Raw genomic sequence first — 27964 nt, 5'->3', positions numbered from 1 at the left:
TTAAATACTGCCCTCGATTGTCCAACCTTAACACCAAACCCATGACCCTTTGCCTCACTAAACACAACAATTCCTTACAGAAGAGTCACATGAACATGGAAATTTACACATGCGGTTTTTAGACACTTCACATGTTATGGTTCACACGTTTTTCACATCTAAGGCACGCTTTTAGGGGTTTTTTTTATGTGATCCTTTTCCCACAATTCCTTATTCACATGTACTTCATCACACACAAGTGATGTTAATATTATTTATTTATTTTGATATGATTCTTTTATTTTGACACATGATCCTGTTATATGATTCTTTCATTTTGTGATTTTATACAGTTTATTTAGAAATGTACTTTTTTCATACGATTCATTTATTTCGATATGATTCTTTTATTTTGACACATGATTCTTTTATACGATTCTTTCATTTTGTGATTTTATACACACACGATTTACCTAGAAATGTACTTTTTTCAAATGATTCATTTATTTTGACATATGATTCTTTTATACGATTCTTTCATTTTGTGATTTTATACACACGATTTATTTAGAAATTTACTTTTTTCATACGATTCATTTATTTCCATATGACTCTTTTATTTTCACACATGATTCTTTTATACGATTCTTTCATTTTGTGATTTTATACACAGTTTATTTAGAAATGTACTTTTTTCATACGATTCATTTATTTCGATATGATTCTTTTATTTTGACACATGATTCTTTTATACGATTCTTTCATTTTGTGATTTTATACACACACGATTTACCTAGAAATGTACTTTTTTCAAATGATTCATTTATTTTGACACATGATTCTTTTATACGATTCTTTCATTTTGTGATTTTATACACACGATTTTTTTTCGAAATGTACTTTTTTCAAATGATTCATTTATTTTGACATATGATTCTTTTATATGATTCATTTATTTTTTTACATCTGATTCTTTCATACGAGTATTTTTCTTTTTTCTTTTGACATATGATTGATTTATTCTAACACAATCATCATTTATCCTCACAAGAATTTATTCTTATTTATTTATATACAGTATTTGGACACACGATTCCAATATTTTCACGCGTTTATGACACGTGAATCACATGTTCGGACCGAACCTTTACACGTGACCCCACATCACTCCCAAAGTAATAACGAATGAGAAATGTATGTGATTTGTCTTGATGTGTTTTTAAATACCGTATAACGCAGTATTGATTTTTTTGACGTCTTTACGTTTGACTGATTGTTTCTTTTCTCCCAGCTAGGTAGTAATTCATTATTCTGATTTTGTTTTAGCAGCTGTTCCGAAATATATAACACACACTAGGCCAGTATTTAAATGTGGACGTCGGGCCAATATGCTCAGTCAGTGTGTATCATGTTAACGCTGATATAAGGCTACGGGATTTAGGTATGTACCTCAGGCTATATGACTTGCCTCCATGCCAGCTTTCAAGACTGTTCGAATTATTTGTCACATTCTTGGTGTCGGTCGGAGCGACAGCCAAGCGTAGCCTAACACATAATTCCACGTGTAGGCAAGTTGACAAACCACAAAGCAGCCCCAGACAGAAAATTAGGAGGGTGAAGGGGCCAAATTACACTCACAGAGAAAAGAAAAGTTGTTTCCTGTAGCGCGTGAACGCTTCTCTCTGACAAAACGTTCGGTGCCTTATCGATTCTATTTAAGGAAAACCAGCGTCTGCTCGTAAATATCATGTGTTGGTCTGGACACTTGTGCCCCTAAGTGCCATCTAGTCATAGCCAAAACAAACAGCAGTAATGAGTAGAAGCGCCTGGTTAAGAGGCCGGACCCAAAACCTTCGTCTGGCCAGCGTGCGCACAGTGAGGGGCTGTCATAAGGTGGGTTAAAAGACCGACTGTTCCTCTCTCTCTCTCTCACACGCACACACACACACACACACACACACACACACACACACACACACACACACACACACACACACAGACACATGCTCGCATACACCCCACCCCGTCCACAGACTCGACCCGTTCCCCACATCACCTCACACGACACGGCCAAGACGTCGGGAGACGGGGGAAGGGTGCATCATGTTCAACAAGCAGATCTTGTGTTTGGACTTCGGCTCTGGGGAGCGAAAGCGTGGAAATAACAAGTGGAGATTTATTGCCTAAGGGGTTTGTTTACGGTGAAAGATGGAGCCGAGTACATTGGGCCAAGGCCTATTTGCATAATGCATATAAAATGAGATCCATCTTCGCCACACGCATGCCTGTGAATCCTCGCGGGTTTTTATTAAGGAAGTAGCCAGGCTCCAAGAGAGATGCTTGGACAACAGAGCGGCTAGGCTAGGGCTATTTAAGTAAGAAACCAGCCAGGGCCGAAGAAGTGAGAACCGAGCGTGTGTGCGCTGCGGGATGCGAACGTCGACGGACGTCAGAGTTTCTGGTATCAGCATCTCAGAAATCTCAAACACATCAAACTACAACTGGGAAATTTCTCCTTTTTTTTTTTTTTCTTGTGGTTTGTGGTGTTTACGACATGCGATTTTAACTGACATGCACGATTCGATGAAAAAAAACTCCGCCCTCTCAACGGTTAACCAACAAAGCCAGTGAGGTCATTTCCACCCCGCGCCTCAGCGGCTTCCTCTCTCCCTTCCACCATGCGTTTTTTTTTTTTTTGTAGAATGGGAAAAGATCCCACTGGGCACGCTCGGTACAGGTGTGAGAAAGAAGGCCTCAGTTCGCCGTTATTTTGAGCTCTGCTGGTTCAGCCGGTTATTTTTAGTCATGAACAGTTCGATGTTGTGCTGCATTTTCTTGGCAGTGAAGGGAAACACGCAGGCCAGCCTGGACGCCACCATGGCTGAGCTTTATGACGGGTTGAAACGTCTATTCAACTCCTTCTTCTTATTTTTAGGTCCGCTTACAGTGCATGGAACTCCGTCCGTGGAAGTCTTCCTTATACAGGAATAAAGGAAACCCTGTAGGTTTGCGAATTTATCGACAGACCAAGTGTGTTTGTTTGCGCCACGATCAGATTTCTGTCTGAGGATTAGTTATCGGCTGTGGGACGAGAAGAACAGCTGGGAGCAGGTAATATACAGTAGGGATGTTGAAGACTTCCTCCAAACATAATCCTGTCCAGATGCAGACGAGTGTTAAAGACAACTCATCTGAGCGAGCTTCATTTTCCGATCTTACCTCGAGGTTGTCAGCAGGTTGTGTTGTGTTTGCATCCCTGTACCTAGTCACGATGCTCAGATATCCATACAGAGTTTATTAAGAGCGTGAAGCGAACTCGTTCTCGAGCGTCGACCGATGCGTATCTTTCGACAGACGAGTTCACGGAGACTTCAAACATCCATTCTTTTTTGTTTTGTGGCTTCATTTCCTACAGCAGCGGCTCTTACAGTAGCACGGCTGCAAATCGGACGCTCTTTCTCATACGTAATCGCTTCGAGAGCAACAGCTCACGGGGACTAATATAGAAAATAGCGAATAATAAACAGATTTATAAAAACATCCATGGAAGGATAGGGAAGTAATCGACTTTACACCGACTCGACGAGTGCTTTATTCCTAATATACACACGAACATACACAGGATCACGTTTCTGTCCTCTTAGATCTTACATCCACTTTAAATTGCTTCATATTTCTGCAGAGGAAAATGCTAAAACACTTTAAGCCGCTAGCTTTCCCACATCTCGGTTATTATCGATCTGAACACGAACGAGACGTGTCTGTAGCTTGCGCTTACTTTTCAACACTCTTCTGAGGTTTGTTTTTGTTTCCAGCGCCGTTTTTAGGCACCCAGTTACTCGGCGTAATCGTTCGTCCCGTTTCCATACTCACGATCGCGTAAATCATTTGGTGTCCGCTGTTTTTTATGGTCAGTTCGGGCAACATTTCAGTCATCGGGCTATGAAGAATACCCAGACACATACACAGTGAGTGAGTGAGATTGAATGTGCCAGTGTAATTTGATGTGCAGGAGAAGATCTGAATTGCAGTTGTGTTCAATGGGCTGTGCTGTAAGAAGCAGAGGCAGTGCGAGCGGCAGTGAGAGCAGCAGTGAGAGCGGGCAGAGCTCGTGTTATGCGTCTGACAACAATCTGGCATCGTGAGCTTATGGCACCTCACAGACCCACCGCATTGAGTTTGTTCAGGCTGCGTTTCCTCAGGGGCCGCTCCTAACACCGTGGCAGTGGCTCATGGGAAACGCCCACGCCTGCGCCAGTTTTTCCTCTGGAGCTGAAAGTCATCTTAAGACATTGTGCCGGGTGGAAAATCTACCCGATCGGGGGTCTGTTGTATGTTCGTCACTGGATATTTACCACAGCGCAAGTGCTCTCCTGAGCTGTAAAAGGAATCCAAGAAAACACGCCGGAATGTGGCGTGATAAATTTCACGTGGCACGTTGGGATAACGTTTATACTATACGAGCTCGAAGGTTCAACATCGTCGCACATATGTTCTTTTTCGTTTTTCTTTTTCTTTTTTTTTTTTCCCCTTTCTTTCTTTATTTGACTTTGTTATTCAGCCGGGTATCATTTTAACCAATATTTACGCAGATGAAGATCACTGAGGAGAAATTAGCCAAGCTGCTTCTTGGTGGTCCATATGCGTCAGACAACCTGACACCAAATTAATCGCTGTAATTAGACTATTTGCTCCCTTCTGGATGATACACGATGAGCGCTCTCGCTATCGGATATCAAAGGATAACAGAATAACACAGCCGATGACAGATTTTGTCCACACATCAACATTTCATCTCGCAAATTAGGCCTTTGATTTAATGAAAACACAGACGTACTTTATGGGGTGTCAGAAGAATCTCACGACGCGGAGCAGGGGGTTGTGGGTAAGCAGACGTGCAGAGGAGAGCTCTGATTGGTCAAGGGAGAATTGAAAGCATGAGGCTTTACACCAGCTCAAGCCGTCATTATAACGGGTTATAACCTAAAACATAATTTCTTTAATTTAATTCAGATTTCTTTATAACAGACGGCGTCACAAAGCGGCGTCTCAGAAATCCGGATGTACATTTAAACTCGTTCCTAATGGGCTAGCAAAGAGCATGAAGAAGAAACCTGGAGAAGAACCAGACAGACGCATCCATCTTGTCTTAAAGGAGTATGCAAAAGTTTAGGCACCCCTGACAATTTCCAGGATTTTCATTTATAAATGTTTGGGTCAGCAATTTCATTTTGATCTATCAAATAACCGAAGGACCCTCAAGTAATATTTCAGTAGTTGAAATGAGGTTTATTGGATTAACAGAAAATGCGCAATATGCAACAGGTGCATAAATTTGGGCACCCCAACAGAAAAATCACATCAATATTTAGTAGAGCCTCCTTTAGCAGAAATAACAGCCTCTAGAACATCTAGAGTACATCTAGTACATCGTACTTGTTCCTCTGCATAAATGCCTGAGTAGATTTTGAGCAGTGTTTTGGGTCGTTGTCTTGTTGAGATATCCCCAGCCCTGGTGTAACTTCACCTTTGTGACTGATTCTTAACATTATTCTCAAGAATCTGCTGATATTGTGTGGGATCCATGCGACCCTCAATTTTAACCAGATTCCCAGCACCAGCACTGGCCACACGGCCCCACGGCACGATGGGACCTCCACCAAATGTTACTGTGGGTAGCAAGTGTTTTTCTTGGAATGCGGTGTTCTTTTGCCCCCATGGATAATGCCCCTTGTTATGACCGAATAACTCAATCTTTGTTTCATCAATCCACAGCGCCTTATTCAAAAATGAAGCTGGCTCGTCCAAATGTGCGTTTGCGTACCTCAAGCGACTCAGTTTGTGGCGTGTGTGCAGAAAAGGCTTCTTTCGCATCACTCTCCCGTACAGCTTCACCTTGTGCAAAGTGCGCTGAATTGTTGAACGATGCACAGTGACGCCATCTGCAGCAAGTTGATGTTGTAGGTCTTTGGGGGTGGTCTGTGGGCTGTTTTTGACCGTTCTCACATCCAACAAGAACTGTGCCTGTGGTCTTCCATGTCCTCACTATGTTCCTCACAGTGCACAATGACAGCTTCTATCTCTGTGATAACTTTTTGTAGCCTTCCCCTAAACCATAATGTTGAACAGTCTTTGTTTTCAGGTCATTTGAGAGTTGTTTTGACGCCTCCATGTTGCCACTCTTCAGAGGCATCAAAACAACTCTCAAATGACCTGAAAACAAAGATTGTCCAACATTATGGTTTAGGGGAAGGCTACAAAAGGCAATTTGCCACCTTAAATACCTTTTCTCATGATCATGCACCTGTCTATGAAGTTCAAGGCTTAACGAGCCACCAAACCGATCGTGTGCTCCGATTAATCGGTGCTACATAGTTACAGGTATTCGAATCAACAAAATGGCAAGGGTGCCCAAATTTATGCACCTGATAATGATATTGCTGATCTAAACACCCAAATATTTATAAATGAAAATCATGGAAATTGTCAGGGGTTCCTAAACTTTTGCATACGACTGTATCCGTGTTTCTGAGCGTGCTTCTTCTTGTGTTCTGGGAATTAAACTGAAGTGCTTCAGTAGACAAACAGCTTAATATTGATACGAGTCAATTAAATCGGTCAATGAATCGATCAGTGAATCGATCTTCATTAACACTTTCACTGACTTCTATCCATTGTATAAAAAAGACATTTATGTGTCAACTTCGGTCTTTAAAGAGGTTTGGAGAGATCAATGCTTTATCTTTCTTTCTTTCTTTCTTTCTTTCTTTCTTTTTTAATCAACCTTAATTAAATAATATCATTATTTTTTTTCTATTTTTAAATATATTATAGTTCATATAAAATACTAACAATGCTAGGCTGTACTGAAATCCATCAGCACCTCACACCAGACCTTTCCACCTCGGATGCCTTCTGATGACGTCACAGAGTCACATCTTCACTACGGAAGTGCAGGAGCGACCTCTTGTGGTCCAGACAGAAGCAGGAGAGACTTTTTTTTTTTACTTTTTCAACACTTTATTTGCACACGTCACATATCATTCAAATTCGTGGTGACTTAATAAACAAACAAACAAACAAACAAACAAACAAATAAATAAATAAATAAATATGTTAAGATGGTTTCTACATTGATTAAAACATGGGTGATTAGTTGAACTCTGGTGCAAAGTTCAGTTCTCCTTCCTCCACAGAGCACAACGCATTGAGAGAGAGAGAGAGAGAGAGAGAGAGAGAGAGAGAGAGAGAGAGAGAGAGAGAGAGAGAAAGAAATCCCCCCCCCTTTCTTTGTCTCTCCCTCAGTCTATTTATGTTTATTCTATATCATTTTTAGAATTTTAGATTTGTTTGATTCGTTCCCTATGGCACACACACACACACACACACACACACACACACACACACACACACACACACACACACACACACACACACACACCACCCACCACCCCCCGGGTGTCATAGGGAAAGAATCAAACAAATCTCATAAATGAAATTATACAGTTCTGTATGTACAAAAAACTGTTAGGTATTTTACAGCCCCCCCCCCAGTCCGCTGGGTGGCGCTGCTGCACATAATGGATTCCAAACGCAATTAAAACACCAACGAAAAATAAGAACAACAGAAAGTAGGCTAATATGGTGATACAGTTTACGTGTTTTTTTTAGCGACTGTCAAAAAAAACCTGTCGTTTTTTTATGTTTATTTGACTTTTGTAAACTGCGCTTCATAGTGTACTTCTGTATGAATTTGTTTTGGATTTAATTTAAAGAATATAAATTGACAGTGTTGCTAACATGCTAACACGCTAACTCAGCTAGCATGCTAACTCAGCTAACATGCTAACTCTGTCACAGACCTCTAATCAGAATCAGAATCAGTAAGAGCTTTATTAACAGGTATGTTTGCTTGTACAAGGAACAAAAAATACACGTATGTAAATACAAATAGACAAAAAAATGAATTGAGGAATTAAAATTGTGCTATTCTGACAGAACAGAATGGAATAGAATAACATGAGGTGCAGGGATGTAGTAGGATGCAGATGGTAATAAATAAATGTAAGGTAATAACACACCATTGTTATTGTGTGATGAGGGAACATTTAACTGTTCATGAGGTCGATTGTCTGGTGGAAGAAGCTGTTCTTGTGCTGGTTGTGATGGAGTTTGGGGCTCTGTAGCACCGGCAAGATGGTAAAAGTTTATAAAGTGGATGACTTGGATGTGAAAGATCCAGAGTGATTTTCTGAGCCCTTTTCCTCACTCAGTTCTTGAAGGATGGGCAGGAGAACACAGATGATCCTTTCAGCAGTCCGAACCGTACTCCGTAGTCTTCTGATCTTTCCAAACCGCACTTACTTACATCAGTTACTGATGTGACCGGAACAGACTCGATGACGGCTGAGTAGAAATGTTTCAGCAGCTCCTGTAGCAGGTTAAACTTCCTCAACTGGCTTAGGCCTTTTTTTTTTCTAACATTGGTGTCGATGTGAGTGTCCCACTTCAGGTCCTGGGAGATGGTAGAATGCCCAGGAACTTGAATGCCTTCACATGATAATGAGTGTGGGGACTGCAGGTGGGTTTCTCCTGAAGTCCACGATCATCTCCACTGTTTTGAGCGTATTGAGCTCTGAGTTGTTGTGACTGCACCAGACAGACAGCCAGGTACAATTGTTGGTGTACAGGGACAAGGAGGATACATCATTTGAAAAGTGAAGGGACATACGGCGACCCATACTTAGAATTTGTTCTCTGCATTTGACCCATCCAAAGTGCACACACACACCGTGACTACACACCCGGAGCAGTGGGCAGCCATTTATGCTTTTTATTGGTGCCTTGCTCAAGGGCACCTCAGTCGTGGCCAGCCTGAGACTCGAACCCACAACCTTAGGATTACGAGTCAGACTCTCTAACATTAGGCCACGACTTGCCCCACAATTTATATACTCGTGCAGTATTTGCTGTGTTACAGCTTTATCTTATGTAGTTACATAAATAACAACTGATAAATATTATTAGCTGTTCTAATAACCAGTAGTTAGATCATTGTCTTTGAATCAGCTTCATTTTATTTCTTGTGTGTAATCAGGTGTATGATCATTGAGGGATTGATTAATGTGATTGATTTGATTTAATGTCTGGTTATAATCAGCAGTAACCTGCTGTATAGATCTGATCTGATAATGTTGTACATTTAAAAAAAAATTGTGTGTTTGTGTTACTTTTGAGCAGAAATCACTAATCCCAGGCAGTGAGATAATGGACGCTGGCAGCCGGAAAGACCGAACCAAACAGAAGGAGACGTCTGTAAGAGGGGACCGAGTGAAACAGAAATCTGCTCAGCAGGAGCTCAAACAGAGACAGAGAGCAGAGGTGACAAGACTCGGTTTTACAGATCCAGTGTCGGTTTTAATCCAAAGTCAATTTCACAGTCTTCAGCTAAGAAATCTTACAGCTCACCAAACTAAACAGTTTTAGTGAGCGAAACCTGCCCTCGGGGGCTCATCGAAAATCGATAAAATCTCAGATGAAGTCATTTCCTGCCCCTTTTTCCTTTTAGAAAAACTACATCAATTTACACCATAAAATCTTTCTCCTTTTTCTTCTTCTGTGTTTTGGTTAAACGGAGGGAGTTTCACATACGCAGCAGCTTCTTATATATAAAATAATGCTACTCAAAAGTTACCATCAAGTCATGTACTAAAATATCACAATAGCAAGCACACATCAGAGCCATAATGTTGCCATAACCGAGATAATTCAAAACTTTTTGTTGTTGATGATACAAGAACAAAATAAATCAATAAAATAAATCAATTATTTAAAAAAAAAAAAGACGTTTTCAGAAAACGTGCAGTTCAGGGTACATGGTATTGTTGAAGGTGAAATGAACTAAACAGACAGAACAGAAACTCTACAGTGTTCAGAGTTAGCACACACAGGGCTGAGAAGCTCTCACAGACCGCGAGCACAAAGCCTGCTGTGTGTCTCAGTGTGAAGGTGAAGATAGGAAGAAGGAGAAGAGTTTTACATTCGACAGTCTTTGGACCGGGTAAACCCCCGAGGCACGGGGAGAACATGCAAACTCCACACACAAGGCGGAGGCGGGAACCGAACCCCAACCCTGGAGGTGTGAGGCGAACGTGCTAACCACTAAGCCACCGTGCCACCCAGATGTTTGTACTACAAAACCATATTTCGTCAACAGGACGAACACAACAAACGTCTTGATTCTGTTCATTCTCGAACCGACTCCATTTGCACCTTCAGATAATTACACGTGTTCAGGTGCCGGCGCCAGGTGTGTGACGTCACGTGAATATTTCGAGCCAATTACCGATCCACAAGTTCCCTCACGTCCCTCACATCGCGTTCACCCTCATTCTAATGTTTGCTGCGTTCACATTTCTCCTAAACGTTTCCTTTTCCTTGTGCCCTCCTGTTACAGATCTACGCCCTGAACAAAGTCATGACGGAGCTGGAACAGCAGCAGTTCGAGACGTTTTGCAAGCAGATGCAGTCGCAACCAGAATGAAGATGGGACGTATTTAAAAAGACGATGAACCGAAGCTCTGCGTGACCGAACACCAGACTCTTTAACACAGTATGCAGAGCGTTAAGTCGATCAGTAGCAGTATTCATACTGAGGTTATGTATAAATAGTCACCAAGCCAAAAGAAACAGATTATTACACGCCGAGTCTCTGACGTGATGGAAGTGATGAAGAGGAAATACAAAATGTTCACGATCAACCATTTTATTCGTTTTGTTTGGGGAGAAGTTGATTAGTATTATTGTTATTAAACTGCAGTTATTTTACAGTGTTTGTTGTATTAATATTGTACAGAGTTTACAGAGAACGCATGGAAAACCTCGCTGTTTCATGACTCTCACTTATGGATGTTAACCCTGTTCTCCTTTTACCACTGATGATGTTATTTAATACTTTAAAAAAAATAAATATCAGTCAAACGCTTTCGTTTTGTTTCATGCGTGCTAACGTCTGGAGTTTGTGTCTAAACGCCGTGCGTCAGCTGTCAGTCAGGACGTCAGGGGGAAATACGGGGGTGTCCGTGTGTCATCAGGGCTTTAACTCATCGCTCAGTTCATTATTGGCACACAGACGGGCGCATCGTTGTGATGCCGTCATTCTTCACCTGATGCAAAAGTCTTCATACGCTCTTTACACTAGAGTTAAAAAAAAAATCGAAGCGTTGTCATGGAAATGTGTCCGTGTCCCGCATCTCGGTGTAAGAATCTGAAAGTGATGGAGGGAGGAAAATAAGAAAGAAATAGGAAGGGAAACAGAAGGATGGGATGGATTAGAGAGAGAGAAAAAGAAAGGAGACAAAGAAAAGACAACATCTGAAGCTTTTTTTTTGTTATTATTTTATTTTCTTGTGATAACGGAGGTTCCAACATTCCAACAGTACATGAAGCAGAATGAAATTGTTGGAAACACATTATAAACATTTATTTGGTGATATTTTCTTTCATTAGCAGTCAGGAACAGATGTGAATGTTTGAGATCATTTCAGTCTGATCAGCGTGTCAGCGCTGTGTGTTTTATTAGTAGTTAGCAGTATGAGTCGAGGTAGCTGTTAGTAGATACACAAACATGAAGCAATAAGGCATTTTCTCTCAGTCTAATGCATAGTGTGTGTGTGTGTGTGTGTGTGTGTGTGTGTGTGTGTGTGTGTGTGTGTGTGTGTGTGTGTGAGTGAGTGATACCTAAAAGCGCAGTTTAGGTAAAGGGTTTAAATAAACTCTAGATCAGCAGTTCTCAAACTTTCTGCATATAGGGACCACTTTATACTACCATCTCTCTCTCTCTCTCTCTCTCTCTCTCTCTCTCTCTCTCTCTCTGTTGACTAATGCCAGAAAAAGGGTTTTCACAGCTATACTACAGAAGAACAATTTTATTACTAAATGGTTCTTTAAAGACCAACATTTTGTTGTACCACAAAGAGCATTTTTATTCCATAAAGAACCGTTTTTTGCTCTGGATGTTAAAGGCACTGCATAGAACTATACACAGTGAAAAAGAACCCTTTAAGAACCTTCATTTTTAACAGTGCGAAGTGATTTTGACTCTGATTCCTTTGAATTTCTCCAAATTCAGTTACATGGAAATATAGGACCGTGTGGGAGTCTGAAGTTTCTTTTGAGCTTTGAGAACCGCTGCTCTAGATCGCCGTTATAAGCTATTATGGGATCTACATAGGTCTCGGCCGTGGACTTTCAGAGGTCTATAGCGACGTAGCTCCCGGTCACTCTCACTCCAAACCAGCCTTGCCAGTATTTAGTGTCCTTTCCACCATGCTCGAAAGAGATGAAGCGCAAACCGGGGCCGTAGTCGGACAGCGTGTGGGTGACCTGTGAAGAAAAAGGCCATTACGTTAGACTTCCTGTCAGCTCAGAGCAGTCTGATCATTTGGATCAAAATTCATGCCAAAGTAACGTCAAAGAGATCAGACTTTTTCTAATCTGATGTTTCATGTGAACTTTAACTCAAGCTCCTGACCCGTATATGCGTGTTTATTTTATTATTTATGTTATATTAATTATTTATATTTATCGATTATATATAAATTTATATATTTTTTTATTTATATTATATATTTTACTTTTTTTTATTTTATTTAGTGGTAAGTTGTCTTCAGCCGTTTGACTGTAAACCATTTTTTATTTGTACCATTGTTTATGATTTTGGAGTTTATTGCTGCCTCATCAGAAGGTGATTCTGGATCTCGTACCTGTTTCCATGAGCAGTCATCGGTGTCTGGGTCGAGAATCACAGGCTCGGGCTTGTACTCACTCAACACCTCTTTATTCTCATCCAGAAGACGGACGGTTAGCAGGTACATGCAGCCACAGTCTGTTCGGCCACTGTACCTAAACACACACACACACACACACACACACACACCTCTTAGCACTGCAAATACAGTATGCAAGATGTAGTGCAACATAAAATGGGACACTTTGGTCATGTTACCAGTCCTCAATTGTGACAGTTGGCTGATTGTCCAAGTCCTCTGGAGCGTAGCCTTCTGCTACCAGATCAATCACCTGATTCTTCAGACACAATCTGAAACAATGGAGACACGGTAACACACACGCACACGAACCTTATACATCTTATACACGCTCTAAAAAGTTTCAACAGAAGTCTCTCACTCAAACGAGGTGGTGAAGTATTTGTTAACGCCCTCGATGCCGACTTCAGGTCCGCAGTCCCCGGGCATGTCCTCCACTTGCCACTCGTTTCCACCATTCTCCGTCAAATACCAGAAGTCCATATCCTCTGCCACGGAGAGCAAATGCACAGAGTTTTCATTTGTAAAAATAGTACATTTAGATTTACTCAGACATCATGAAACACAGCAGATATCGATATGTTACCGTCTCCGTTTGGATTCTTGAGAAGGTTTCTTGCCATTTTTGTACTGATGAGGAGGTCCGTGTAAATAAGCTGCAGACAAAACGAACTATCAGAGAAGAGCAGGAAAGGGAATACGGCAATATCGTATATAATAAAGCCGTACTGATATTTTACACAGTTTGACCTGCCTGTATGTTTGAAATCAATCAATCTATCAATCAGCTGAAATGCAGGACATCCTTAGGTGAACAGCTCCGGGTAAACAAATGTGCATAAATTAAGGTCTCATGTTTGCAGTCAGTCCTCAGCACAAATCCTCCCACCACACACATATGCCTGCTTTACAAAGTCCACAGTGTCAAAAGACAAAAACGACCTGGCACTGCACAAGTCTGAAAAACGCTCTGTCACAATGCAATTACACACCCTAAACTCCCTTCCTTCCTTCCTTCCTTCCTTCCTTCTCTCTCTCGGTCTCTCTCACACTCTCACTGTCTCTCTCACACTCTCTCACTGTCTCTCTTACACTCTCACTGTCTCTCTTACACTCTCTCTCACTGTCTCTCTCACTGTCTCTCTCACTGTCTCTCTCACTGTCTCTCTCACTGTCTCTCTTACACACTCTCTCTCACTGTCTCTCTCACTGTCTCTCTTACACTCTCTCTCACTGTCTCTCTTACACTCTCTCTCTCACTGTCTCTCTCACACTCTCTCTTACACTCTCTCTCACTGTCTCTCTTACACTCTCACTGTCTCTCTTACACTCTCTCTCACTGTCTCTCTCACACTCTCTCACTGTCTCTCTCACTGTCTCTCTCACTGTCTCTCTCACACTCTCTCTCACTGTCTCTCTCACTGTCTCTCTTACACTCTCTCTCACTGTCTCTCTTACACTCTCTCTCTCACTGTCTCTCTCACTGTCTCTCTTACACTCTCTCTCACTGTCTCTCTTACACACTCTCTCTCACTGTCTCTCTCACTGTCTCTCTTACACTCTCTCTCACTGTCTCTCTTACACTCTCTCTCTCACTGTCTCTCTCACACTCTCTCTTACACTCTCTCTCACTGTCTCTCTTACACTGTCTCTCTCACTGTCTCTCTTACACTCTCTCACTGTCTCTCTCTCTCACACTGTCTCTCTCTCTCACAAAAAAAAGTCAAAAGTCACTTTTATTGTCACATCACCACAACATGTGCCATGGTGAATGAAATTCTTGGGAGCGTGCTCCAGAAATTGCAGAACAATTTACATACAGTAATTAAACAGAAATAAAGAACAGTCTCACTCTCTCTCTCACTCTCTCGACCTTCCACCTTCTAATGTAAATTTAATTTAGTCCTGGTCCTTGTCATGCAGTGCTGTTGATCACCACATGGTCTAACTGAAAACTGTCCCTGATCACTATTTTTAAGAGCTCTGTGTTAGTTACAAACTACAGTGACACCTTTGTATGGATAAACGATCATGCTGAATACAGTACATGGCTCTGTGTTTGTATGGTTGTTCATTTTCCTCCTCAATGTTTCAAACCACTAGCCAGGCCTGCTAACACTTCCTACTGTATGTAATATAAAACCTAGACATAGACCTGGGGGTTAAGATGAACATGGCAGGACATTAAATAACTGCATAACGCACACAGCAAAAACAGATAAAGCTGCAAACGTATTACTCACAAAGAGAGAACAGACGAAGATTCTTCACACACACACACACTGACTCAGCAACTGTCCGTGTTCTTGAGCTCATACACAGACATACCAGCCTCTGCCGGATACAAACACAATGTCATGTGATCTGCTTCTCCTCCCCATTCTCTCACTCTCTCCCCTTCTCTCTTTATCTCTCTCTCTCTCTCTCTCTCTCCATGTGCATGTGATTTACACATCACAAATAATCCCTACCTCAGCATTAATGATATTCATTAAACAGCAAGAAGACATACAGAGGGAAAAGCTGAAGCAAGGGAAAAGGGAGATCAATAGCACTGCTAACCTCTACAACACCATTCAGAGCCCTTCTTCCACGGCCCGAATTCTTAATCCATCTACTGCGTCTGTGCATGTGTCTGTATTATCTCTTCCAATGAGCAGCATATTTTATTCCTTTTACACCACAGCAATGTATCAGTGATTACAATTTTTAAAAAATGTATATTATTAAGGGGGACATGGTGGCTCAGTGGTTAGCACGTTCACCTCACACCTCCAGGGTTGGGGGTTCGATTCCCGCCTCAGTCTTGTGTGTGTGGAGTTTGCATGTTCTCCCCGTGCCTCGGGGGTTTCCTCCGGGTACTCCGGTTTCCTCCCCCGGTCCAAAGACATGCATGGTAGGTTGATTGGCATCTCTGGAAAATTGTCCGTAGTGTGTGAGTGAATGAGAGTGTGTGTGTGCCTTGTGATGGGTTGGCACTCCATCCAGGGTGTATCCTACCTCGACGCCCGATGACGCCTGAGATAGGCACAGGCTCCCCGTGACCCGAGTAGTTCGGATAAGCGGTAGAAAATGAATGAATGAATATATTATTAGGACAAATCATATGTTTTTTTTATCCATTTAAAGTTACCTATAATGTGTATAATGGAACATCTAATTTATTTCACTGCTCCCTCACCAGCATCACTTTTGAATTGAAATATGAGAGAGAGAAAGAGAGAGAGAGAGAGAGAGAGAGAGAGAGAGAGAGAGAGAGAGAGACTGGTAAATAAATGACTTTATAACTGCTATAACGTAAGCAATAACAGGAAGTAACTACAAACCAATAAAGTACACTTTGACTTCTTTTTAAGAGCGGTAACAGTTTTGCATCAGGCTGAATCACAGCATCCTGTTGTAGATTACTTTCCCATAACAGCAAACCCCATAAGTCAGCAGTGTCCAATCTTATCCACAAAGGGCCGGTGTTGGTGCAGGTTTTCATACCAAAAAGCAGAGAATCCACACCTGATTCCACCTGTTTAATCAGTTGTTGGCTTTTAGTTGACTCTGGCGTGGCTTCTGCTTGGTTGGAATGAAAACCTGCACCCACACCGGCCCTTTCCGGATAAGATCGGACACCGCTGCCATAAGTACTACCCACTATATGGTCTAAAGTTTGTGTATCCCTGACCATCACACCCACACAATGTCTTTGTATGCCGAAGAAGCATGACAACACCCTTAACACCGGTCATAAAGCGAGCTCCATGAAGACATGGTGTAGAGGTTAAGGTTGGAGTGGGAGAAACCTGAGTGTCTGGGATGAACTGAACCTGCATGGAGCCACCTTAACATCACCGTTTCATCTCATTAATGCTCTTGCAGCTGAATGAACACTAATCCCCACACTTTATCCCACTAAGCTTATTATAACACTAAAATATGACTAAATCTGGAATGTGATGTTCACCATTTACATATAAATGTTATCACCAGGTTTACACATATTCAAATTCTTACTTATGCAGCACGTGTGGGATTTTTTATTGTTCGTTTGTTTTTATGCGCACAATCGTTTGCAGCATGGATGTGCTCGGACGCACCCGTTGAAGACGCAGCCTCACCGCTGTAGGTTTGTTGCTTTTTTTTTTTTTTTTTTTTTTTTGAAGCTTTGCGCTTGTTTTATTGCCGCTTTAGTGTCACATCAGACCCGTTATCTGTAAATTCATGTAATTTCAGGACTTTACACACTTCATCTGGTCGATTCGGTCTCTGTCGTCGTTTGGGGCGTCGATTTAAGGTACAAACGTCAAGTTAATTTCTCAGGAAGGGAACTTTTAGTGCACTGAAACTCCATAAGTTGTTAGACGGCTAGTCGCGTTCATCATGCTAGCTTACACTTGACACGTTTATAGCTTATTAACAGATGATACACGGTGATATTCCACACAACTGAAGAGCAAAACGCTCTCGGTGTCAACAACAACAACCACAACAAACATCAGCTGATTCCCTGTATCTGTCAGCGGCGTTAGCATTAGCATTAGCTTGTGCTATTTGGATGCGGACAGCCGGATGAAGTTAACAAAGTGGACTCGACAAGTTATAATTCGACAGGTTATTTAAAAACCGACTTAGATGCGTATTAATAATCAGAAATGTGACCGAATAACCGCGTGACAATAGCAGTATAGAGGTTAGCAAACGTGGCTAAGTAGTTAGCGACAAGCTAGCCTCGGTATTGAGAACAGAAATCATATTTATATAATAATAGTTTTATTATATCAATAATAAGCGCACATGGCAGAACAAAACACGTGATATCTATTATATACAGCAAATATATACAGATAGCACGTATAATTCTGCAAACTAGCCCTGATTAGCCGTGTGACCTACGTGATGTATTCTACACACGTGTTTTTTTTACGTATAACGTTTAAAATATAACTTAATCCGACCCTTATATTATTATTAAACCTTAAACTTTGCAGTGACTCGAATCGTGCCTCGAAATCACGACTTATTTCCACTCGGCTTCAGAGAAATGGACAACTCCGACGTGAAAACAGCTGCTTTTGACTCACAGGTACGGTGTATTTTTTATATGATTATGTATTTATAAAATGATTTCCGGAATGTTAATATTTGTAAACAACCGTATTACTGTGGAAATATTTTCGTGTGTTGTTGTTGCTGTTGTTAAACATGTATAAGTTTCATTGAGCTTCCTAGCCGGCTAGACGTGTATATTAACTAACCAGCAGGACAAATACAACTTCTTTTTGTTTATAAAACACTGAAAAACGTTTTAATTTGGTGTGTCAGCCGAGAATTAACCCACTATACAGCTGTTAACTGTTTATTCTCGTTGATTAGATCCAGCTTGCTAGGATGCTAGTCACTGGTAGTGAATGAAGCTAGCATTAGCTAGCAGGCTAAACAATATGATTTGGGGAAATGTCTTATTTTAATAAAGTGTCTTGACTTGTACTTGTTTCAGTCAGAATGCGAATTTAGATAACGTTATGTCGATAATTTGTTTGTCTGTCTGTCTTTTTTATTTCTAATTTTATTTAACCGAGTTGTTAATCTTGTGCTAGTCTCACAAGCATAACAAATATCAACAATCACCCGTTTGTTTGTTTGTTTATTGTTTAACTATCCGGGTAACATCGTCATAACTTTTACATGTCAACGATTTATAGTGTTCTTTCTTTCTTTCTTTTTCTTTCTTTCTTTCTTTCTTTCTTTCTTTCTTTCTTTCTTTCTTTCTTTCTTTACGAATCAACAAAACGAGAGTGCAACCTTTTGTATGTTACTTAATGTTGTTTGCTAAGTTTTTGTTGTCTGTAATTCGGTTTAGCAACAATAACTATTACGGTTTATTCGTCGCGTGTAATTTCATCAAACGTAGTTTAATCGGTTCAGGTGACATTGTGTTAAGTTAAAAGGCAGGTATAAAACCGTGTCATCGTGATAACGCTGCGTTTTTGCTTTATAATGTGTCAGGTGGTCGATACTAGCAAAGGACACGGATTTATTTTTATTGCTAAATGGTTAAAATATAATCTAACGCAAGGATTTGGGGTATGAACGTATTTGTGATTCGCGGGATGTTTTGGGAATGAGGGACAAAGTTGCCGATAATCTCGTTAGCTCGCTGTTGTTATGGTGGCGAGATCTCGCGATATTTTGCACGTATAACGTGAAGTCTTGAATCTGATTGGTCAGAGTTGTTGATAACCGCAGTAGGGGCGGTGCGTCCAATGATACTCGTGCGAATAGGTTATCGTTTCTATAGCAACAGTACATCCAGGGAGATTTATAGTCTTGGTGATGTGTTAATAATAAACGGGGAAGGTTTTGTAATGAGACTGAAGTGTTTATTTAACTTATTAGATACAGCAGATAGCTGGAGCTGGCACTTCGTTTAATTGTACGTTATGACTTGTGTTTTGATCGTAGGGTTACAGTCCAACATGTAAAAGGAAAAGGACGGTGGAAGATTTCAACAAGTTCTGCACATTCGTCCTGGCCTATGCTGGTTATATTCCATATCCTCAGGAGGTGAGTAGTGTGTTTAAAAACTGTGTGTGTGATGGGCAATATTGAAAAGAACGATATAGTTCAATATTTTCTGTTATTTTGCCGATAACGATAATTTTGCATAATTCGAAAGTGTTTGTAATTTTTTTTTTTTACACTGTATTAGTTCCCTTTTTAAAATCTCAAAGGATGCTGATTAAACAAAACAATATATCGAAGAACAAGGTTTTTTATTATTTAAAATCGAAGCATTCAAGTAAGAACAACAAAACCACCGCGCTTCTGTAAAGTGGACTGTCCAGTAAAAAATAAGCAAAAACGACATTCAATATAAGAATGTAAATGCAAACTTATGTCAAAAACTGGTAAACAATTTACTCATTCAAGTTCTGTCCAATGCTCACAAAAGGTAAACACCTTTTTAAAATGTGAACGAATTCATATTTGTCAAATACGTTGCCCTAAAAAAAAAATAGATATGTAAACAAATGACACTACTGTAAACAATGTCTACAATTTAAAACCTAAAAGGTCAAATTAGCTTTTCTGGTTTAAAGTAGACATTGGGACCGAGGAGAAAAAAAGGCTTTTTGATTTGAAATAGAATTTTTTTTTTAAGCTGTAATTAGATTCACATTTCAAGCTGTGCAACAAAATATTGTGGCTAAAGTGTGAAATAGCCGTTATTATTTAACGTAACCGTTAGGACAGTGAAAACAGGCTTTCAGCTTGAACATTTATTTATTTATTTTTTTTGCCATTAACTAGGTTTCTTTGTGCGATTTAAACACACCGGTCTGTCCACAACATCTGGTGACACATTACAATAGTTCATTCTGTGCTGAAAGCTCTCACAGGTACTTTTTTTTTGCAAGTCTGGGGTAATTGATTTCTTGTGTTTTTTCCACCCGTCGTATGGATTTACATCACTGTCTACCTCGAGTATCATCGAGTAGCTTTGTATCTCCTTTTCAATTGAAATGAGACTCACTGGTGTCATCATAACCTGCACCAGGTTCTGCTGTCATAGCCTGAGCAGAAGCAGTCGAGGGACCTGGACCTGGGGTAGAGCTATCTGTCACTGTCAGTATAGCCATGGGGTCTGCCGTCACTGCTGTCTTAATGGCTTTCACCTTGTCATCATTATTGAAGGGGTTGTCGAGTGTGGATGCCAGACTCAGCAGCTCATCCACACGGTTTTCTGTGTGTGTACTTGGAGATCAGGTACTTCAGAATGGTCTGTTTAATTTTCCTAGTTAGGTCTGTGACGGTCCGTGTCATCAGACTTCGCCGCCAGGACTTCCATGTTGTACCTGTTTCTTACCTGAAACCTGTGCTGTCCTTGTTCAAGTTTCTCACCTGACAGAGCGTCTGTAAAAATCTAGCAGATCTCAACATCTTGCCATGTTGGCACAAGGTGCCTTTGCTTTTTCTCTGCATTTAAAACGTGACTAATGTCCTTTTCTTGATCGAGAAACCTCTGCTGGCGCCTCTCTGTGAAAACATTTATAATACACATAATACATAAGATAAACAGAAAAACATTCTGGTATGGCATTGTATACATTTTAAAATAATTATATTATTATTATTATTTAACTATTATTATTGTATTAGAATTTATAATTTGTATTTATTACATTGCTGTCGTTTTAAAAAATATTACCGTTCTACCGTTTTTTTTTTTATACTTTTATTTATTTATTCTTTTTATTTTTGAACGTCCGTTCCCAACAAACGCACAATCTTATTTCATTTAAATATTTCATTTCTCAGAAGCAGCAAAATCGCTTAACAATCGCAACATGGTTGTCAATCCGTAGCTCACTGACGTCAGCCCCGCCGTCTGTCGTCATGCAACCCATGCAGCCTTCGGGCAGCGACCATGACAACAGCGCATCTTTTAGACCTTGCGCAATGATGTCAGCAGTGTGGTCATGTGGAAAGTAAGATGTCTGCTGACAGTCACTCTGGAGTTCCCAGTTTTCATCAATGTAATGTGCCGTCAGAGAGAGGTGTGTGGTTCCCAAGTGCTGCTTGACCACATGTCGGTTGTTGCGGCAAAATGCAAAACCTCCTGCACCTCATACACAAGGGTCTGGCGGCACGACTCGTACGATTCAGGCAGCGCTGTTTCACTGCAGTATTTACACCCAGGCAGTGTGTATCTGTGGTCTAACGCATTAACACATCTTTTTAAACTCCTCTCTCTCGACCGCTGACCTTTCAAAACCAAACCACCTTCCTGCTAGTGAAGACCATCCACATCTAGAAATAAATTCTTTGCGTGGATTGTGAGGCTGATGGTTTTTTAACGTCTTCTCCTTTTACAGTATTTTTTTTTCTTTGCTCGTTTTAACTTTTGTCCAACACACACTGCGCACGCTCTGCTGTGTACCGCCGCACAGAAATACGCAGAATTCGTGAACACTTCATTCAGTGTTTTGATCGATTACTGAAAATGAACGACATGCTCAGTAATAAGATTTGACATATCGCTATAACAACAATTACGATTTTTGTCATTATGACTAAAGAACCTGGTGTTTCACTGACCACTGACAGGTGACTGTGTTTAACACACCCATATTATTGCCCGTATTTAAATTGGGTACGACACGAGAGCAAATGATTGGCTCAAACCGTACCTCAAATCAATCCTGACGCGTGAGGTGAGGACGTTTTTTTTAATTCTCCACTCACAGCTTTATGTAATTTCACTTTTTGACATACCTGAATGTAAGGGGCTTTTTACACCTGGTCACTTCCTGCGTTTTCTGTGATCCGATAGCTACCCGATGGTAAAAAGACCAGGTCTAAATGCCCTCAGAAACGTTTTGGAGACGGATATAAATCCGATGGTACGAACCCCTTCAGGAGGTGGTCTGGGACGCGTTTCAGATGAAACTGGACAGGTGTAAATGAATGTGGTTGTTCAAGCCACATACGTCAGCGCTATACTCCTCCCAAACGGAAGGGAGGAGTCTTTTTGATCGCATTCTGAAAACCGCACACACCAAAGCGTGTTCCATTTCAATTACCCCGGAAATGAGGTAAAATATATTAGAATATTGGGCGGGAGTAAAAAGATCGGATCGATATCCGATTCGCCGAGACGCGTTTATGTACCAAGATGAACATAAACATGATTTCATCATATCATGTCATAGACAGTTGCAGTCAATGTGTGTAGATGTATGGTGAAGAAAAATAGCGCTGAGAAAGAAATAGCTTCGTACGACACCGATTAGTGCCTTGTGTAAACTCGTTAGCTGTATATAGTGACAGCTGTGTGTAGCAGAGCCGAAAGGGAAAAAAAAGTTGCTGTTGGACAGACCGTGCCCACAAACAACAACAACAGAGCCTACGAGAGAGAGAGAGAGAGAGAAGCTGAAAAGTAACTCTCCCTTGTTTCAAAGTCATTTATTCGAAGATATCAAGCACAAAATTGTGATTAATGTATTTCTGTAGCTTTAAATCGTAGCCGAGCATCACCAAAGAAACGAACCTTGTAATTACGCGAACGTTTCAGCGGACGAATCGCGTTCGCTCGGCTTGCAGCACGGCGGCGTAGCGTTCAGATTCATTCCCTCTGTTCGGAGCTATTAATCATCGTCATAAGCGCTCGGGCTTTTTGTTGTGTTTGTCATAAGCATGCAGGTTTGTACGTGCTTAAGCACATTAGCAATTTGTTCTCGTCCTAAAAATGTCCGTGAGATCAAAGTAGCATGAAATGTCAGTAAAGGTGTTAAAAGTTCTGAGGTTTTTGCATGACGGATGTGTTCAGTTTCAGACGGACATCCACCACCACCCAAATCCCTCACCCAGACTCCATATAAGCACCAGATGAGCAGAGAGATCGACAACTGCATGTTGCTAGATAGACAAAGTATTATATAAGGGACATTACAGAACAATGTGTGACTCTATTCTTTTATTATGTTAATGTACTTAATGCAAACTGTTGGCATTTACCCCACGACGGGTCCTTTGTTTCTCCTCTGTTCTTGCAGGAGACGTCACTCAGGAGCAGCTCGAGTCCCCCCAACAGCACGGGTAGCACGGCAGACAGCGACGGCCTTCCTTCTCCCGATCAGCCTCCGCGCAAAAGCCGCAAGAGCTTCGGTGGCTTCAAGAGGCCCACGAATGACGAGCCCGAGTTCCACAAGCGGCCCAAATCTACGGGCTTCCTCCTGGAGGAGCGCAAGAAAACCGATAAAATGAAGAAGAAGAAAAAGAAGCCGACAGACATAATCAAGTCAGACGGTTCCGGGTCTTTTGCGCCGCTTCCCTCTGGCAGAGCAGAGATTTCAGCTTTCGGTCAAATCATCAAGGAGGAGCCGGAGGATTACATCAGCATCTCTACACCGCCCTCGTACACGGAGCGCTCCTCTCACCCCGGCACCAGCTCTCCGCTCAGGTCATACGCTCAGGACACCGTAGGCTGCAAGAAGGAGCCTGAGGCCGAGCGAGCGTGCTGGGATTCGTCACCCAGCTCGGGAACAGAGTCCAGAGGCGAGAGCAGGGAGAGGCTGGCGCTGCCTGATGGAGAAGCCATGGTCCTGAAGATGGAGGGATTGCCCGGCACTAGAACGGTGATACGCCAGGGAAAGCAGGTGGTGTTTCGCGACGAAGACGGATCCGCCGACGACGAGGACATCATGGTCGATTCAGGCAAGTTCAAATAGAGAGCAGGAATCGAGCCTCACTGAAATCCTTCTCTCGCTGTGAAAGAAAAACTTTGAATGAATGAAAGTTAACTATTATTTAACTGTTTGCTTTTTAACCTGTTCAGATTTACTTTGACCCAAATGATGTGAAAAAGCACAAAATTTCACTTACATTTACAAAACCGTACACGAGTTTATTAAACAACTCCGTTTACTCCGTCTCTGTGATGTCATTACACGTCTCATCCTGTCCTCCGTTTACAGACGACGACTCGTGGGACCTGGTGACGTGTTTCTGTATGAAGCCCTTCGCCGGCAGAGCGATGATCGAATGCAACCAGTGCAACACCTGGATCCACCTATCCTGCGCCAAAATCCGCAAGTCCAACGTCCCGGAGACGTACACCTGCCAGCAGTGCAAAGATTCCAAGTTTGACATCCGGCGCTCGAACCGCTCGCGCATGGGCTCTCGAAAGCACCTATTAGACTGACGTCGCTCGCGCCCCTCCCCGAGCGTGAACGCTGATCGAGACAGGAGACGAGTACGGAAGAGGAAGGGCTTGGAACGCGTCATTAAACTTTCACCTTCTTTTATATATCGTCCACCTTCCTAACTTTTTATGTTCTTTTTTTTTTTTTTTTTTTTTTTTTTTTTTTAATTTTATTTTTATTTTTTTGTCCTTTTTTTTTTGCGTAAGGCAATCAGAACCTTAGACGACGCATTAAAGAGTAAAGATTCTACAGATGTTTCCAAAACGAATGCCGTGTTCCCGAAGACTTTTATGAGACACTTTCAGAAACAGCTGCGGGGACGATGGCACTTTTTTTTTTTTTTTTCTTTTTTTTTTTTAAAACTCCCTTCTTATATATGTATATATATATAAAAGGGAGCATTTGTACGCATATCTTTTGAACAGTATGTCTGTATTTGTTTGTTCCTCGTGTTGAGTTTAACTTGTCGTCATCTCCTTGTGGAACTTTTCCGGAATCCAAAAACGTCTAAGGAACGAAGAGGCACTATAGTGTTCTAGTGAAAATATGTGGTACAGAATCTGTCCTTAGATGAGAAATCCCTCTTCTCTTTTTCCTCACAACTCTGTCCATCAGTGAGGGGTGGGGGCGTCTCACAGACGTCTCACAGACGTCCTCTTTAACGAATCCGGTTCTGTTCTCCGCTTTATTAACTGCCACGCCGTGCATTTCCACATGTGTGTTTTAGTTCATCGTGGCCTTGGACCCGAGTGATACGAGACATTTGGTCATACGTGTATTGCCCAGAAGCAAAAACAAAAGGACTTTATATTTTATTCTCGTTACCCGTTAAGATTTCCGACTGCACCTTTGCTTGTGATGTACACAACAGACTTGAAGTGAACTTGCAAGTGGACTCGGATCCACCGGTATTTCCCAGAATCTAAGTAGCAGAGGGTTTTTTTTGTTTGTTTGTTTTTTGACGTGACTTACATCAGAGCGTCCTCTCCTGATCACTAAACACCAGTCTTTTCGGTCAGTGTCGGCTTCAACGGACGTTTCGATTTGTGGCGGCATTTTAACCCGCCAGAAATCAGACGCTACTAGCTAGTCATTTCCACTCTCAAACTCCTGTAGCGAGACGTTTTTATTGCACTATGCCCTTCTTGCTGTGGCATTTTTATGAATAATTTTTGCGTCGAATACCACAAAGGTTCTAGCATCACAAAGACGACCCACGTAGATCACCCTCACCGAACCGTAGCGTTAGCCGAGCAGCCAGCGCTACGTTAGCGTTTACAGCTAGAGTTCACCGCGCTAACATCGCTTTCATTAGCTAACCACTTTAGAGCGGCGGAATAACGCTCACTGTCTTTAAAAAAAAGGGGGGAGGAGCCAATCCCCTTCAGATGTTTATATAACTATGCTATTATTTATTTCCCACTTATTTACACTCTCCGTATCCCGTTGCGTTCCGATTTCACTCTTGTTACAAAATGATAGGAAAGACATGACGGTTAAAGGTGTGGCACCCAATCAGTGACGAATGACAGTATTTACGACGTTAACGATGAGCACAATACGACGTTCACACGTCACAGGGAAATTCTTAAAGCAGTCCTCCAGACGGCGCAGCTGATTTTAGAAGCGCGTCGTCACAAACCTTTTAAAAGCTCATCCTCCGTTCTATACGACTGTAGAATAATAACCACTTTTATACGCTCCATTTCCCCGTGTTTTCAGTACGTGTACGAACAGTTCCCTCATCGACACGCGATCCCTCGTTTGTTTAAAAACGATCCTACGACAGTCTTTTAGTACCGAGTCGCGCCTGCGACGTCTCAGGACGTCTCCTTTCATCTCCGTGTTCACCGATTATTTATTTGGATAGTTTAGTTCTCCGTCGCTAAACGTTTCATCTGTACCGTTTCACCCGAGCTCGAGAGTTCGAAGTGGTTTTTATTTCCTCTTTTGATTCGTTTTGTACAATCTGTGCGTTCTGTTTGTATATAATGTCAGAGGTAGCTCACGGATGTCTTCACGTTTAGTTGGACTGGGAATTTGGGGAATTGTCGTCAGAGCTCTGGCGGCTCCAGGCTCGGAGACGGGAGCGCCGGGCCGGAGAGAGAGAGAGAGAAAGAGAACGAATGTTTCTGTGAAACTGATGTAAATAAAGAGCTAATGAGAATTTAATGGTGATCTCTGTGTCATTCGGATTCTTTATTTATTCTTTTTCCTTTTTTTATTTGAATGTTTTAAGATTTCTTCTTCCTGCAGCAGTGATTGCTTATTTGTTTGTAATTCCTTTTAAATTATATACATAATGGTTTTTTTGGGGTGGACACGGTGGGTTAGTGGTTCGCACGTTCGCCTCACACCTCCAGGGTCAGGGGTTCGATTCCCGCCTCTGCCTCGTGTGTGTGGAGTTTGCATGTTCTCCCCGTGCCTCGGGGGTTTCCTCCCCCGGTCCAAAGACATGCATGGTAGGTTGATTGGCATCTCTGGAAAATTGTCCGTAGTGTGTGAGTGTGTGTGTGAATGAGTGTGTGTGTGCCCTGTGATGGTTGGCACTCCGTCCAGGGTGTATCCTGCCTCGATGCCCAATGACGCCTGAGATAGGCACAGGCTCCCCGTGACCCGAGAAGTTCGTGTAAGCGGTAGAAAATGAATGTTTCGCTGACAAACTTTGTGAGGTTTCGACTCCGAAAAGCGAAGCAAGGAAGTCGTTTAAAGCACAGCAAACGAGCCTGAGCAGAATAAAGTTACCGAAGACGTATAAATATATACGAATGAATCGTTACTCCAGCTGCGTGTGTCGTTTGAGAACAAATCGACTCTTTGATTCGACTCTGATTTAGTTAGCCGTAGGTGTAGGCAGTGCATTTTCCTTTCACGGTGTGATTTTGTTCAATCTGAGCTGTTTGTTAGTGAGAATAAAATATTTATTTATTTATTTATTTTTAATATATATTGCACAAGTGTCCTCTGCAGCTCAAGCTGGTCTAAGCTGAGACCTTTCCAAGGAAATATCATCTTGCCGTAAGTGAAGAACTTACATCGATACACGGATACGTATCACAGTGCGTTCCTGTACGTGATACAAAAGTTTTAAAGTATTATTTTATGTCCAAAATAATTAAGATTTCATTCCATTTCGGTATGAAATGTGAACGTAAATGAGCCGCATCCAGTCTATAATGCTATTAAGATATAGATATTTATCTATCTTTTAGGAGAGAGTCGGTGAGTCGAGTCAGTTGATCTCAGATGACTCCGACACACACGCATACTGTAGCTGTGCATTTGTCACTTAAACGCGTTCCTTCAGCAACCTCGTCGTCACAAAGGTTCACGAGGGTTTAGTTTTTCCTTTAAATCCCGATTTCTTCATTGTTAGCATCCTCATCTGTCATGTAACGGTCTCTATACGGAGATCTGAGTTGTAAGTAAACATTAAAATGTGAACCGAGATCTGATGTGTGA

At 41.6% G+C, this 27964-nt stretch overlaps 3 protein-coding genes across 11 annotated transcripts; 2 read left to right on the top strand and 1 right to left on the bottom strand.

Moving 5' to 3' along the window:
• Positions 1–7469: 7469 nt before the first annotated feature.
• On the top strand, positions 7470–10962 carry LOC113657234 (small vasohibin binding protein). Of its 4 annotated transcripts, none has more exons than XM_027168880.2 (3): positions 7470–7610; positions 9220–9360; positions 10436–10962. In XM_027168880.2, the coding sequence occupies exons 2-3, from the start codon at positions 9247–9249 to the stop codon at positions 10520–10522; spliced, it is 201 nt and encodes a 66-aa protein (XP_027024681.1). In that variant the 5' UTR covers positions 7470–7610; positions 9220–9246; the 3' UTR covers positions 10523–10962. The 4 variants fall into 4 exon arrangements, with proteins under 4 accessions (XP_027024681.1, XP_027024679.1, XP_027024678.1 ...); XM_027168878.2 differs by having other exon boundaries at positions 7598–7881; XM_027168877.2 differs by having other exon boundaries at positions 7599–7623.
• A 677-nt stretch (positions 10963–11639) lies between these two features.
• fbxo2 (F-box protein 2) lies at positions 11640–16266 on the bottom strand. Of its 3 annotated transcripts, XM_027168873.2 has the most exons (7): positions 16133–16262; positions 15050–15140; positions 13393–13462; positions 13168–13294; positions 12986–13078; positions 12744–12882; positions 11640–12363 (listed from the first exon to the last, which is right to left on the bottom strand). In XM_027168873.2, the coding sequence occupies exons 3-7, from the start codon at positions 13427–13429 to the stop codon at positions 12229–12231; spliced, it is 531 nt and encodes a 176-aa protein (XP_027024674.1). In that variant the 5' UTR covers positions 13430–13462; positions 15050–15140; positions 16133–16262; the 3' UTR covers positions 11640–12228. The 3 variants fall into 3 exon arrangements, with proteins under 3 accessions (XP_027024674.1, XP_027024675.1, XP_027024677.1); XM_027168874.2 differs by lacking the exon at positions 15050–15140 and having other exon boundaries at positions 16133–16266; XM_027168876.2 differs by lacking the exons at positions 15050–15140; positions 16133–16262 and adding an exon at positions 13561–13810.
• Positions 16267–16402: 136 nt separating this feature from the next.
• Positions 16403–26680, top strand: phf13 (PHD finger protein 13). 4 transcript variants are annotated; one of them, XM_027168870.2, is made up of 6 exons: positions 16403–16919; positions 17031–17091; positions 17786–17880; positions 19260–19361; positions 23354–24014; positions 24275–26680. In XM_027168870.2, the coding sequence occupies exons 3-6, from the start codon at positions 17839–17841 to the stop codon at positions 24499–24501; spliced, it is 1032 nt and encodes a 343-aa protein (XP_027024671.1). In that variant the 5' UTR covers positions 16403–16919; positions 17031–17091; positions 17786–17838; the 3' UTR covers positions 24502–26680. The 4 variants fall into 4 exon arrangements, with proteins under 4 accessions (XP_027024671.1, XP_027024672.1, XP_027024669.1 ...); XM_027168871.2 differs by having other exon boundaries at positions 16403–16923; XM_027168868.2 differs by lacking the exon at positions 17031–17091.
• The last annotated feature ends 1284 nt before the right edge of the window (positions 26681–27964 follow it).

The sequence above is a fragment of the Tachysurus fulvidraco genome, chromosome 2 (genome assembly GCF_022655615.1).
Source record: "Tachysurus fulvidraco isolate hzauxx_2018 chromosome 2, HZAU_PFXX_2.0, whole genome shotgun sequence".
Lineage (NCBI taxonomy): Eukaryota > Metazoa > Chordata > Actinopteri > Siluriformes > Bagridae > Tachysurus > Tachysurus fulvidraco.
The sequence above is the reverse complement of the archived record's forward strand: the minus strand, read 5'-3'. Positions and strand labels throughout refer to the sequence as shown.

Coding starts and splice junctions, on each gene's coding strand:
- LOC113657234 (XM_027168877.2), top strand. Junction 9,361..10,435: donor AACAGAGACAGAGAGCAGAG/GTGACAAGACTC, acceptor CTCCTGTTACAG/ATCTACGCCCTGAACAAAGT.
- fbxo2 (XM_027168874.2), bottom strand. CDS start 13,429: ATGGCAAGAAACCTTCTCAAGAATCCAAACGGAGACG. Junction 12,883..12,985: donor ACTGTCACAATTGAGGACTG/GTAACATGACCA, acceptor GTGTGTGTTTAG/GTACAGTGGCCGAACAGACT. Junction 12,364..12,743: donor ATGACTGCTCATGGAAACAG/GTACGAGATCCA, acceptor TTTTCTTCACAG/GTCACCCACACGCTGTCCGA.
- phf13 (XM_027168868.2), top strand. CDS start 16,775: ATGTTATCACCAGGTTTACACATATTCAAATTCTTACTTATGCAGCAC. Junction 17,881..19,259: donor CAGCTGCTTTTGACTCACAG/GTACGGTGTATT, acceptor TTTTGATCGTAG/GGTTACAGTCCAACATGTAA. Junction 24,015..24,274: donor GGACATCATGGTCGATTCAG/GCAAGTTCAAAT, acceptor CTCCGTTTACAG/ACGACGACTCGTGGGACCTG.